Source organism: Podarcis gaigeae (genome assembly GCF_964106915.1).
Source record: "Podarcis gaigeae genome assembly, chromosome: 13".
Lineage (NCBI taxonomy): Eukaryota > Metazoa > Chordata > Lepidosauria > Squamata > Lacertidae > Podarcis > Podarcis gaigeae.
Window position 1 is genome coordinate 53,188,984 of NC_139689.1, and position 14,295 is coordinate 53,203,278.

Sequence of the window (14,295 nt, forward strand, 5' to 3'; positions counted from 1 at the left end):
ATTGTCTTTACAAGAGGTTCCTTGCCCTTGCCTGCAAGACAATGAAGAAGGCATCAGAGTAAAGTTAATAAATTACTTCATGAGAGTAATATGGAAAAATGGATGTACAAGAATATTCTCAATTAGAGACCTTTAGAAATACTTTCTAAAGAAATATTTTCTAAATGGAGTACAATGGGAACTATTAAATCCAGCAGCACATTTATATGTTCAGCTGGTATTTTGTGTTCAGAAAGGAGTACAGTGGTACCTCTAGTTATGAACTTAATTTGTTCCGGAGGTCTGTTTTTAACCTGAAAATGTTCTTAACTAGAGGCGTGCTTTCGCTAATGGGGCCTCTTGCTGCCACTGCGCCGTTGGCACACGAATTCCGTTCTCATCCTGGGGCAAAGTTCTCAACTCAAGGTAACTCTTCCAGGTTAGCGGAGTTTGTAACCTGAAGGATTTGTAACCTGAGGCGTTTGTAATGCGAGGTACCACTGTACCACACTCTGGAGTCCTAATACGGTCCACTGTGAAACTCCTCTGTGAAAATCCCGTTCCTCATAACCCTTGATCATCTTGATGGCCCATCTCTGCACACATTACATTTTGTCAACATCCTTCTGAAACTGTGGCTCCCAGAACTGGACACCGTATTCCAGGTGTGGTGTGACCAAGGAAGAATAGAGTGGTACTCTTACTTCCCTTGATCTGGACATTGTACTTCTGTTGATGCAGCCTAGAATAGCACCACACTGTTAAGCTTGTGGTCCACCAAGACCCCAAGATCCTTTTCACATATACTACTAGTAAGCCAGGTATCCCCCATCTTATATTTGCCTAAGCACTAAACCTTACATTTGTCCCGACTGAAATTCATTTTGTTAGCCTGGGCCCAGTTCTCCAATCTGTTAAGGTCATTTTGAATTCTGATTCTGTCTTCTGCGACATTAGCTACCCCTTCCAGTTTTGTGTCATCTGCAAATTTGATGAACATCTCCTCAATTCCTTCATCCAAGTCATTTATGAAGATGTTGAACAACAACAGGCCAGGACAGAACCCTGCAGCATCAGACTTTTCCCCATGATAATGATTATGATATTATTATTATTATTATTATTATTATTATTATTATTATTCATACATACATACCCCACCCATCTGGCTGGGTTTCCTCAGCCACCCTGGGCAGCTCCCAACATAAAAGTCCGATAGTTGTTTATTTCCTTGACATCCGATGGGAGGGCGTTGCACAGGGCAGGCACCACTACCAAGAAGGCCCTCCTCCTGGTTCCCTGTAATCTTGCTTCTTGCAGTGAGGGAACCGCCAGAAGGCCCTTGGAGCTGGACCTCAGTGTTCAGGCTGAACAATGTCTAGGAACCATTAATGAGGACTCTTTGGGTTTGGTCAGTCAACCAGCTACAAATCCACCTAACAGTTACAGTCGTACCTTGGAAGTCAAACAGCCTAGTTCTCAAACGTTTTGGCTCCCTGATGATCGAAACTCGGAAGTGACTGTTCTGGTTTTCGAACGTTCTTTTGGAAGCCAAATACCTGGTGGGGCTTCTGTGGCTTCCAATTGGCTGCAAGAGCTTCCTGCAGCCAATCAGAAGCTGTGCTTTGGTTTTTGACCATTTTGGAAGTAAAACGTACTTCCATAACTGATTCCATTCGACTTCGATAACTGATTCCATTCGACTGTACTTTGTTCAGCCCACATTTACCAGCTTCCTCTCAATTGTATCATTGGATACTTTGTCAAAAACCTTACTGAAATCAATCACACTGTGTCCAGATACCACCTGAGTACTGGTGAACAATCTGGGAGAAAACCATGAGGCGACAAAGCCTTTGTTCTGTGATGGCAAACTGTGGAGTAAAGCAGCTGACAACCGCTCTTTTAGGATTTACCTCACACTCCTCTTTCTTCTGGCCAGTGGATTTAAAAGGGGTGTAGAATGAAGGTTGTCTGCATGTATGACACAGAAAAATATTTTTGTGAGACTGTCATTACTTCAGACTCTTTTGTGCCTCTTTATACTATGTGTTTCCCGTCTCCTACATAAAATAGCTTTAACATTTTTTTTAAAAAAATCACAAACTATTTAGCTTGGTTCAGTTTTAAAACCACATTTTCATTTGAAGGGCAATCTTAACAGGGAATTAAGTGAATAACTTATTCAACCTTGACTTAATGTTCTTGAATGCCATTTTGCTTTGTGCTGCAACCTCAGCTGATGTCATTTTATGAACACCTGAGGCAACCCTTTTTATTTCCAATTTTTTTCTGCTAATACCACTTAGTGTTATTGCTGACCTTTTACCATTGGTTAACAATAAGATGTAATAAAACTAAATGTTCTTTCTAGCCTGTGGTGCTACACTTGAACTATGTCACATACATACCCTGGCCCTAAATATGTTTACTGAGAAATAAGCCTCATTTGAGTCTGGAATGACTTACTACCTAATGTTTATGTTTCTGATTTCAGCCACAATGTTACTTGACATTTTCCTTGAAAAACCAGCGAAACCTTGGCTCTAGATTTAGTTTAGAACTTAGTTTAGTTTAGAACTGTCCTGCTGGGACAACAAAATGGTCCATCTAAAGTCCAGGCATAAAGCTCAGAAGCCAGGTGAGATGGAGATGGCCACCCTCTTACTCGGGGGGGTGAGGAACCTTTTTGCCACATGTAGTGGCGAGAGGGTGGTCAGCAACTTAATGTGGCTGGACATGCGGAGGACTCTCTCCTCGTGTGCCCTTATCTGCACTGCATCACCCCACCTCCTCACAAGCTTGCCTTCATGGACGCACAAGCACACTCATCCATTCACACTCATGGTGCATGGTGAATGCTAATCCTTTCACCAAGTCCACCCAACAGCTCTTTGGAGAGTGCACAGAAGTGCACCTTCTTCCACAGCATGCTTCCTCCAGTTTGCCAAGCAGCTGTCTGAAGGGCTGGGGAGAGGAGGGTGATGGCAACCACACATGCCCTGTCCATCATGTAAATTTAGTAGCAGGAGAATTTGGCAGCCGGGAGGTAGGGGTGGGCAGGCCATGCTGAATACCCATAGGCAACAGGTTGCCCACATGTGTAACTCATAGCTGTCAACTTTTCCCTTTTCTTGCAAGGAATCCTATTCGGAATAAGGGAATTTCCCTTAAAAAAAGGGAAACGTTGACAGCTATGGTGTCACTACCTCTGAACATAAAAATAGCCAGATCATCTGGTCCAGCATGCTGTTCTCACAGTGGCCAACCAGATTCCTATGGGAGCAGAACATGAGCACATGAACATTTCTCCTCTCCAGTGGTTTCCAGCCACTGATATTCAGAAGCATTGCTGACTTCAACTTTGGAGGTTGCGCATTGATAGCCCTTTCCTCCTCTCATTTAGGTGACAGTTTTTAACAGAAAAGGCATCAGGGAGTAACTCACTCGCTGACTTGCACAAAGGGTCAATAATGTCCAAACAAAACATGCATACGAAACATAGAGGGTTCCTTTGCTTCAGTCTAGAATAGCAAAATCACAGTATGACAACATAGGAGAACAAGATTATTATGGAAATGGCAAAGGGAAGGTGAATCTTGACAGCCTGTGGGGAAAAAAATTATCTTCTAAAAAGTACTGAGATAAAAAGGAGACATATTCTCGTTTGTTAACTTGACTTTTAGTCACTCCTACCTGGTTGAGATAATGAATTACCATAATCTCTCACACTGTTATGACATACATTTCTTTAGTTTGAGAGGAATAGTTGATTAATTCTAACTACAGCCACACAAACACCCAACGCATCAGAGGAGATGGAGGCATAGCTGAGTTCAGCACTATCCTGTTCTGTGCCCACGATTGTAGACTAGGCCTCCTCAGTGAGGCATGGTTGGCTGGGAAGAGGAGAGACACCAAAGGGTGGCTTCTAAAATGCAGACACACACACACACGTGGGAAGAGCAACTGGATGTGGAGGCTACCAGTTTGTGGTGAATGTATGTCCAGAAGACAGGCTAGGAAGTAGGATACACCTTTCCTAGTTCTGGTGGGAATTCTGAAGGTTTGGAGCAGGGGGAGGGGCGCAGCTCTGGGGTCAGGCAGGAAAACAGGGAAGAAAAGTCAAGCATGAGCAGGCCCCCAAAATGGCTTATGGAGTCCTCCGGCTAGCAAGGGTGGTGGTGGGCTTTTGAAGCAGCTGCAGCAAATGGGGACCTCTACTTCTGTAGGATCCAGAGAAGTGAGATACTGAGAGAAAAACAGGTGAGTCAGACCCCCTGGGTTGTGGCTAACATGCATGATACTCAACATAAGCACTTGTAAAGGTAAAGGGACCCCTGACAGTTAAGGCCAGTCGCAAACGACTCTGGGGTTGTGCGCTCATTTCATTCTATAGGCTGAAGGAGCCGCCGTTTGTCCGCAGACAGCTTCTGGGTCATGTGGCCAGTATGACTAAGCCACTTCTGGTGAAACCAGAGCAGCGCACAGAAACGCCTATTTTTCTACTTGCACTTTGATGTGCTTTCAAACTGCTAGGTGGGCAGGAGCTGGGACTGAAAAATGGGAGCTCACCCTGTCGTCGAGGGGATTCAAACCACCGACCTTTTGATCAGCAAGCCCTAGGCTCAGTGGTTTAGACCACAGCACCATCTTAGGTGGAGTGATATTCAACTTTCTCCATAAACAAAAGGTTCAAAGGATCAGGGAGGTGTCATTTAGCATAGCTCTGTACCCCCTGGGGTCAGGTTGACATGGATCCTCTCCCTGATAGAATTTTCTTTTGTTGGGACAGATGGTGGTACCTGCTCTCTTCAGCTAGTTTGATGAGATCAGCAGTTGAACAATGGGCTCCTCTCCCGAGGGCCACTCTCTTGCAATTATTTCTTCAATTGCATTGATTGGATTGCGAAAGGTCCCCATATTCTGTGCATATGACTGGGGATGTCACCTCCCCTAAGGTAACCAATTTAACTCATTGGGCTACATTTTCCATCATGCCTTCTGCAACCCCTTTAAAAAGTGAAGCCAAGTTTTAAAATCAGATAGGCAATTTTGGAGTGAAGCGTCTTCCAAGTTCATAAGCTAGTAGCCAGCCTGCCAGCACCCACCCTGGTCATTTCCTATAGTTACAAGGAAGTAGCAAGGCTTGCAACAGTCAAGGAATATGCATTTGCTTAACCTTATGTTTAAGAAAACGGTATGTTATTAAAGCCACAGTCAGTATGCAAAGAGTAGAAGTAACAGAGCTTGTCCTGGTTTTAAAGAAGCCAATGTAATAGAACGTATTGAAGCTTTTCGCCAACTCTAAACTGACCTTATCTGCTTAGTCATAGAAAATGGAACATGGGAAAGTTAGAAGAAATTGGTATGTATGGCTTTCTATGGCTCAGCATGTCAGGCTTTCACCCATGTTTCCTTGACTTAAACTACAGCACGCTTCTCAAGATCAATGTAAAAAATGTACCTCATTTCATGGATTGCAAAATCCAGGTCTAGAATGGTCTTTCAATTTGTTCTGGTCCCCCCCCCTCAAAACTGACCACAAGGTTTTCAATAGGTCTGTTTCCAAATTCCATTGACATTTGACTTCTGAAGTCAGGTGTGCACATGACCTCATAACTTAATGAGGAACATTGACCTGGTGATCCTAAAATAGCGTCCACCTTTTAAATTGCTAATGTAAGTTTGCTAATTTGTTGACCCACAAAGAACAGTGACCTAAATTGTGATTTTAATGAGCTCATTGCAATGGTGTATACAGGTTCTGTGGTGATCATTAAGTGTGGAGCAACTAATAAACCTTCCAGAGAGCAAACCTTCCAGAGTGCTAACCAGTTGTTGTTTTTTTAAGAGTATATCTAACTTGGGAGACCTTTTCAGCACTTGCTAAGATTAGGGAGAGTAGACAGGGTTTTGTTTTTTAGCTCTGACAGTTGATATTGAGCCATATGCCTCAATAATTAGGGCACTGCAAGTATATTGATTACTCGATTGTTTCCTAATATGTTTTACCAGGGCCGGACCAAGACATTTTGGCACCTGAGGAGAACTGCAAAATAGCCTCTCCCCCTCCCCACCAGGGAGGAAGGGGTGAGTGAAAATCTAGATCAGAAACCAGGAAGGAATAAAGATCTATTTTCAGGATCTACTTCCCCTGTGGAACATGCTGCCTGAGGCAGTCGCCTCACCTTGCCTCAAGGGTGGACTGACCCTTTCACATCTTTCCCTGGTTTATTGCAGTGTAGTTTCTGGAAAGAACTTATTTATTCTTTGCTATAATAGTCTATATGTGCAAAAAGAATAATGAATAGTATTTGGAAGCACCCCACTTATTGTCTATCATAAAGGTAAAGGGACCCCTGACCATTAGGTCCAGTCATGGCCAACTCTGGGGTTGCGGCGCTCATCTCGCTTTATTGGCCAAGGGAGCCAATGTACAGCTTCCGGGTCATGTGGCCAGCATGAATAAGCCGCTTCTGGTGAACCAGAGCAGCGCACGGAAATGCCGTTTACCTTCCCGCTGGAGTGGTACCTATTTACCTACTTGCTCTTCGTGCTTTCGAACTGCTAGGTTGGCAGGAGCAGGGACCGAGCAATGGGAGCTCACCCCATTGTGGGGATTTGAACCGCCGACCTTCTGATCGGCAAGTCCTAGGCTCTGTGGTTTAACTCACAGCGCCACCCGCGTCCCTTATTATTGTCTATCATAGCATCCATCTATTTCTTTCTTTCAAACTCTAAAAGCTTTTGAAGCAGGAGTTTTATTTCGTCAGGGTCCTAATACAGAGGTATCTTGCCCCATTAACAGGACTCAGACATTGTTAGAATATGGAAAAATAATAAGAGCAAGTGGGGAACCACAATAATTAATGGTGTTGTGGAGGATGCAGACAGATGCCTAGAAAGCATTGGCTAGAAATGTAGTTGAACTGTGTGTTACATATTGATTCCTAGGCTGTAGATTTGGACACATCTGTGGCACCAAAGCCATGCACTTGGCTATGAAGAGTTGGGACAGAGTAGCTTAGTGCGTTGATTTTAGGATGTGAGACTTGAAGGAATGCTGTCAATGTGAATCCCAAAGAAACTGAGAAGGAAGTTATAAGAAAATGGATCTTATTTCTTGCATACCGGAATAATACGTTTCAAGACACTCTTCACTCCTGCACTGTATTAACTGATACAAGTGACCTACTTCCTATGAATAAATATTAATTGGAGGAGGCGAGAAAATCGACATTAGCAATGTTCCAAGTGAGATCTGCAACAAAATGTTGCACTGTAACCCCCCTCCTAAAAGCAGTGCTCCTGTTCGTGGTTAAAGCCAGTCATTTCCTCCAAACAGGGCACTGCATTCTCCCCAGCCCTGTTCTAATTTAAATGAGTGCCTGGGGAATCTTTGCTGTATAACATTAAGGGCAGAGCAATTCAAAGGGGTTGGGGCCGGGTAATCCAAGGTGGAGGAACCACCAAATCCAAAATTGTGTTAATCAGTCTATCTATTTTCAAACCCTTCCCATTGGTCAAGATGGGAAGTAAAATCAGCATGTGAGCTCCCTATTCTGAGTGAGTGTGTACCCAAAGCCTCCTCTGCAAAATTCAGTTTACAGTTCTTTTTTCCATTATAAACAGCCTTTTAGCCATTGTTGGAGCAGAGATCTGTGGAGAAGGAGAAGGGGCAAGATGTCCTGCCCCATGATAAACTCACACGATATTTCATACTTTTATGCACCCAGCATACCATTATTTAATATTTCTTCTTGCATTTGCCTTCTGACTCTCATCCATGTTGTTTTCTTGACAGTTTTCCACCTGTCCCATAAAGTCACCAGTGTGGTTCCAGAAAGTGTCTTGCTCATTGCGCTGGGCATTATCCTGGGAGGCATTGTGTTTGCAGCAGATCATATTGCCTCCTTCACCCTTACGCCAGACGTCTTTTTCTTCTACCTGCTGCCACCCATCGTCTTAGATGCAGGATACTTCATGCCAAACCGACTCTTCTTTGGCAACCTGGGCACCATCCTCCTATATGCTGTCATCGGGACCATCTGGAATACTGTCACCACAGGCCTTTCGCTCTACGGGGTCTTTCTCACAGGAATAATGGGTAAGGTGTGGGTAATCATTATTTCATTATTAGCTATTGGCTCATGTTTTATTGGGTTGTCCTGGGATGAGTAAATGTGGAGCTTTTGTCACATCAACCGCTCCAAGTCATGAACCTGGTAAGAACCTGCTTTGCGCTGCTAGCAGCACCACAGCTGATAATTCATTACATATATTTATTGTTATATTTTTATCCTGCCCTTCTTTCAAAGAGATCAGAGCAGTCTCTGTGGTTATTCCCTTCCAGCTACATTCTCACTACCGACCCTGTGCATTCGGTTAAGTTAGGATGATATGCATGGTGAACTAGCAGCTTCTGAGAAAACTATGATCTTTGCATTTAAAGAAGATTGCCCATCTCAGGTTTCTCATCAAGATCCGGTTGCGTAAGTTTCGAAGCTAGATTAGGCCTGTGTTTGGTTTACCCTTTCCTCTGAAGTTCCAGTAAAGATAGGCTGCCATCTTGGTAGCATTTAGGATTGGCAAGCCTCATGATGTTTGTGTTAGGGCTCAGTTTACAATAGGTGTAGTTTTGAAATCAACTATAAAGGATTGCTTTTGCTTTCTTTTGTGTGCAGTCGGGACAGTCACTTTTTATTCTGAAATGGAAACCTTGCCCTTTAGTGCCATTGTTGACTAGGTGAATGGGCACATGCCACTATTGTTCTTCCAATCTAGCCTTAGGGAATAGTTCTCTCTCAAAACCTCAGGATTATCATCAAGAAAAAAACTCTTGTCAGTCTGAAGCAGACCTCAACCACATGCCCCCTTTGACATTTAAACACATTCAAGTGGGGGTGGGGTAGGGAAGAGAACCTTCTTTGCTAGCAGGTTAACTGTTACCGGTACTTGGTTTTCAGTGGTGCAGTTCAGCCACTATCACTGCAGACTGCAAACCATTGGCGAAATGGAGATGTGTTCAGTCTGCAAAATTAACATGTTCTCTGTTTAATTTTGAAAAGCTGGGTTTCACTGCTTGAATGATTCTGTGGCCAGGCTGCAAATGCAGCATGTGTTAGAGGTTGTCCTAATTGTATCTTTCCCAGCTCTAGCTTTTTTGACCTTGAAACTTCATTATCTATGTGCTAAAAAGAAGATAATTGGCATACCTGATACTAGACACTTGGAGGGGCTTGGGGTATATATCTGTTCAATGTGCTCACAAATTAGGAGTGTCATGAATTAGACCCTTAAGACAGTGGCAGGTTTATCCAGTAACTTACATCCACACAAGTCTTAATATGGGAATAGGGTCTAAAATAAACAAGCCTAACATTTCAATGGGAAATAGTTCTAACCATGATGAAACTAGTAAATCCAGGCACATGTACACAAGCCTCCCCCCCCCCCCCCGCAATGCACTCAAGAAGGACCAAGCACATAAGAAAGGCAATATTAAATGCAGCTCAATTCCCCACCCCAGAAAAGAGTGGCTAACATTCTTATGAGGTTTGCTTTATTGTTCTAGGTGACCTTCAAACTGGTTGGTTGGATTTCCTCTTGTTTGGTAGTCTAATAGCTGCAGTGGATCCTGTTGCCGTCTTGGCTGTATTTGAAGAAGTCCATGTCAATGAAGTCCTCTTCATCATTGTCTTTGGAGAGTCGTTGCTTAATGATGCCGTAACTGTGGTAAGATCTTTTTTTGAAGTCCAAAGTAAAAGTAAATTCCTCAGATTTAATTCTGAACTAATGGCCAATGGACCGTGGATAAATCAGGAATGCATTGAATGACTCAGGACACAGATAAATTGGTATGAAGTAGCAGTCTATAAATTTACTTAGGTAAATATCACTGCTGTTTTACTACATAGAGGAAAAAAGGTTAGCTGTTTTCATAAGCACACGCTCAAATTCTTTGCAAATAGGCTTTCTTCCATCACAATTTAATCACAAATGTAAAATAGAAGTCTATAGATGTTGCATTTGGTAGTGTACTGTTAAAGAAATGGTGAAATAAGATACAAAAAAGAAAAAACAAGAAATAGTACATATGTAGAAAGCAAAATAGAAAACAAAGAAAGATATTGTGTACATTACAAAAAATCAGGAAATTGTTATTGGTTGACAATAAAATGTTTCTTTGATTCCTTATGAAATGATCAATTTATCTTCCTCTTAGGTGCTATACAATGTGTTTGAATCATTTGTTAAAATAGGAACTGACAATGTGGTTGCCACCGACTGGGTCTATGGTGTAGGTAAGTCATCTTTGAAAACTTATTACATCATTAGTAAGAATCTTGTGAAATTTTAATAATGATGCCCTGTTGCCTCAAACACTCTTCACTTTCCCTTTCATTTGCTATTCTTGAACCTTAGTGGCACACTTAAAGGAGAGCAAAGTTGCAGCTATGGGTTAGTTAAGAAGTATAAAGATTTTCCCCACCCCAAAACAGAACCCATATCACTGTGTTTGCTTAATTTGTTTGGTATTGGTATATAAAAAAGCTTGCTTAGTTTCAAGTGACCTGTGATCTTTTGCATGCAAATGTATAGGTCCCGCTTCTCTGCCACAAAGCAGTATTGGGAGAGAAATGTTGGAAGCTGGGGGGGGGGGGGATAGAGGGGTGATTAACCTCTCCCTGCCATTCTCATTCCTCTGCAATTCCCACCCACCTGGGGTCTTGATCCTAAATTATGTCGGATTTATACCCCATGATGGATGAGAAGCATCTGAGCAGGGAAAGTGGCAGATGCAATGGAAGGTTTTAGCACCCCCCCAGCCCCCACTAGGTGCTCACGTGCAGCAGGCAGGGGATCGCTGGGCATCTGCATACAGAACCGAGTGGTAAATTCCAGTGTAAATTCCAGTGTTAGACAACTGAACATGTTTCCATCCTGCCTTTAATATTAAAATCAAATCAAACAACAGTTAGCTTTTGTGTATAATGCATTACAATTAATAAGAGTTCTGTAGAAAAGTACCCTGCATTTCCCCTACAATTTAAATTAAATTTTAATTTTTTATTGTATTTATATAACACCTTTCTTCTGAGGAGCTCAAGGTGGCATACATTCACGTGTTCCTGTGTTAGCAGGTACTCTTGAATGGTACACCTTGTGCAGTTTATTGGAATGTTAACAGCCGTATTATGTTTATGTCCTTTTAAGGGCTGTCATAAAAAAAGATAAGTGAGAAGTTTGCTTGCCATTGCCAATGGGTAAAAGGCAACGATGCAGAAGGGATGGTTCACACAGAGGCCAGCTTTGCATGTGCAGGGTTTTGAGCTGGGTTATTCTACCTGTGGTTCTCTGTCTCCCAGTCTCTCTTTCTCCATGTCTTTCTTCCCTTTTAAAATCCAGCTTCCATTTTTTCTCCCTCTTCCTCTCAAAAAAAAGTAAAGAAAAAGGAACTACCATCTTGCCTATATATTATTTGTGTGTGTGTGCGCGTGTGTGTGCTTCTACTGATTTCCGGTTTGTTTCCAGGTACAATTCAAAGTGTAGTTTTTGACACCCTGCCCCCAAGCCTAAAGATCTGGGGCAAAGATATCGGAAAGGCTGCATTTACACATATGAGTTTGCCTTTCTTTGAGACATGACTGAAGACTCTGCTCAAGCAATCTCGCCACCCCAACGTAATTGGAGGCTGTGAGGTTCCTTTCTCTGGGCGTGACACCACACCTTTGAAGTTGCCTCCTGAGAGGGGAGATTTTTTTATTAATATTAAGATACCAAATGAAAAACATCTTTAGTTTCGCAAGCTTTAAGTTAAGCTTTATATATATATTTCACATCAAGGCTTTAAGTTTTTAAGTCAGCTAGCATGGATGATGAGAATTTTAGTCCAGAAACAGCTGGAGACCCAAGTTTTGGAAACCCTACTTTTTAGGGTCTTGTATGGCTGTTCTTAGTATCCGCTGCAGAATAGCTAATGCACTACTTGTTGTTTAACATTTATGTTCTGTTTTAAAGGCTGTTGTAAGCTACTAGAAATTTTTAGTGGGGGCAGGGAACAGGAAATAAACTTTTAAAGCAAACTAATAAGCAAAACTATACCATTCTTCCTTTGGATAGCTTAGAGTAGTATACAGAAAGTTCTTGGTCGCCTCCCTTTAAGGTGGAATACAGGATTTGCTCAAGCAAGGAAGCCTTTGCCAACCTGGAGGTCTCCAGGTGTCCTGGATTACAACTCCAGGAGCCTCAGGCAACATGGCTGTGATGGCCATTCATGGATGCCACTCTGAGCTCCATGGAGCAAGGACATGATGTGACCTGCCCTTAGCAGAAACTCACAAAGCAACAAGCACCTCAGTCAGCTCCACGTGCACAAACCAAAAATTAGTGGTTGACTGAGGTCTTCTTACACCAGACTGCCTCAACCTCGGCCCTCCAGATGTTTTGAGACTATAATTCCCAGCATCCCTGACCACTGGTCCTGCTAGCTAGGGACCATGGGAGTTGTAGGCCAAGAACATCTGGAGGGCTGAGGTTGAGGAAACCAATCTTACACCTTATCCCTCCCTTTCCTGGCTGTGGAGTGTGGCTTCTTAATGGGTCAAGCACCTATTTCGCTTCTGTCTGTGATGTCTTCCCTGGAATGCTCTCTGCACTGTTGGTCAGGCACTGTAGAGCAGGAGGTGCTTAATACTTCAAGTAAACCAGGCTATGGGGAAGGCACCTGTGAGCATTCGGTCTTCAAATCTGCAAAGGTACAGCAGTTAGGCTCAGGTTCAATTCTTCAGCCCTGGTTTCGATGGCTCCCACTTCTTGTCTCTCTGAGTCTTGGCTATTGCTTGATGCTGGGGCCACAGGAATGTATGTAATGGGGAAAGTGTCTCACCAGCAGAACACCTTTTTGGGTGTTCAGGCCCCTCAATGCAGGTGAATTATTATGATACCTGGGTATCTGTGTAACAGATCTTAGCTCCATCTCCCCAACTTCCCAGCCACCAGATAGCAAAGACTAAAAAGTCAATAAACCGAAGTGTGTATTGTTTTTAAAAATTCAAAGTGCTTTATAAAAAACCCATGTGATTTTTGTCTGGTTTTGTTCTTGCAGTGTCTTTCTTTGTGGTGAGCATTGGAGGTACTTTAGTCGGTGTTGTCTTTGCATTCCTGCTCTCGCTTATCACTCGTTTCACAAAGCATGTCAGAATAATTGAACCTGGATTCGTGTTTGTTGTCTCCTACTTGTCTTACTTGACAGCTGAGATGCTGTCACTTTCTGCCATCCTTGCGTAAGTTTCAGTTAATTAACTGATTTTTCTTTCTAATACTGCTGGAGAAAGGGGTCATTTTAAAGCGATTGTAATGCCCAGCTGAGTTCGAAAACAATTCTATCTGTACTAAAAAGACAAAACCAAAGAAACTCGTGGAAGCTTGGGGAGAATGTCCCAAAACTATTAGGCTTGGAAGCCATTCAAAGACCCTTGGGGAATTCTATGGTTTGTTGTGCTGCAGATTACAATAATCAAAATGATTAAAAATAGCTAAACCACCAGCTAAACTTTCATAACAGTGGCACTAGCATAATGGGGATCTTACTGTCCCTTTAAGATACACGCAGGGAGAGTCGGGGCCCTTGCAATGTGGACTGTGTCAGGGCTGCACTATGAGCAGCACTCTTGGGTGAGGCAGGAAGCAGGAGCCCTGGGACAGGGCAGGAGTCGGGCTCTTAGGGCCAACCAGAAGGCCAGGTTGAGGAGCAAGCTGGAAGTTTGGAGCGAAGGACATACCAGGAGGCAAGGGTCACCTATTATCTTCCATGGTTCAGTTCCCTCTTTTTTGGGGAGGAGGAACATTTATTAGAATTTAAAAAGAGAGATAAAAAGATTATTCTCAAATATCGTTTTTATCCAAACTGAAACATAAATCTACATAAAAACACAGATCCAGAGGAAAAGGAGAGAGAGAAATAAAGGATTAAAAGAGAAAAAATAAAGTTCAGAAACTAATGAACTTCTTATTCTTCATATGTCAGCTATGTATAAACATTATTCAACTCATCCACTCCAATGTAACACCCCGCAAGACTCCTTTCTATAAACCAACATTATCTTCAGTTCAGAGGTTAACTGCAAAGAGCAGCCAAACACAGATCCAATAACACCTGACAGTTGTGGCAGTTAAACTTTTTTATTTCCATTGCCTGCCAAAGGATTTGGCTCAGGTAGGTCAGTATATCAGAGGGAAACAAAACATTTAGGCGTAGATCTGCTTTTAGATTTCAGAATAGAACAGTTTAGTCGATATGACAATGCAGAA

The 14,295-nt window shown here is 42.7% G+C and overlaps 1 protein-coding gene across 3 annotated transcripts in view; it reads left to right on the plus strand.

Moving 5' to 3' along the window:
- The window catches only part of SLC9A3 (solute carrier family 9 member A3), a gene marked incomplete at its 3' end in the record, with an annotated part of 100,081 nt that overhangs the window by 59,446 nt on the left and 26,340 nt on the right, over positions 1-14,295 (plus strand). For all 3 annotated transcript variants that reach the window (XM_083709284.1, XM_083709282.1, XM_083709283.1), the window contains exons 2-5: positions 7,787-8,089; positions 9,557-9,717; positions 10,208-10,286; positions 13,091-13,268. In XM_083709284.1, coding sequence (XP_083565410.1) covers positions 7,787-8,089; positions 9,557-9,717; positions 10,208-10,286; positions 13,091-13,268 — 721 coding nt within the window. The remainder of the gene's footprint in view (positions 1-7,786; positions 8,090-9,556; positions 9,718-10,207; positions 10,287-13,090; positions 13,269-14,295) is intronic.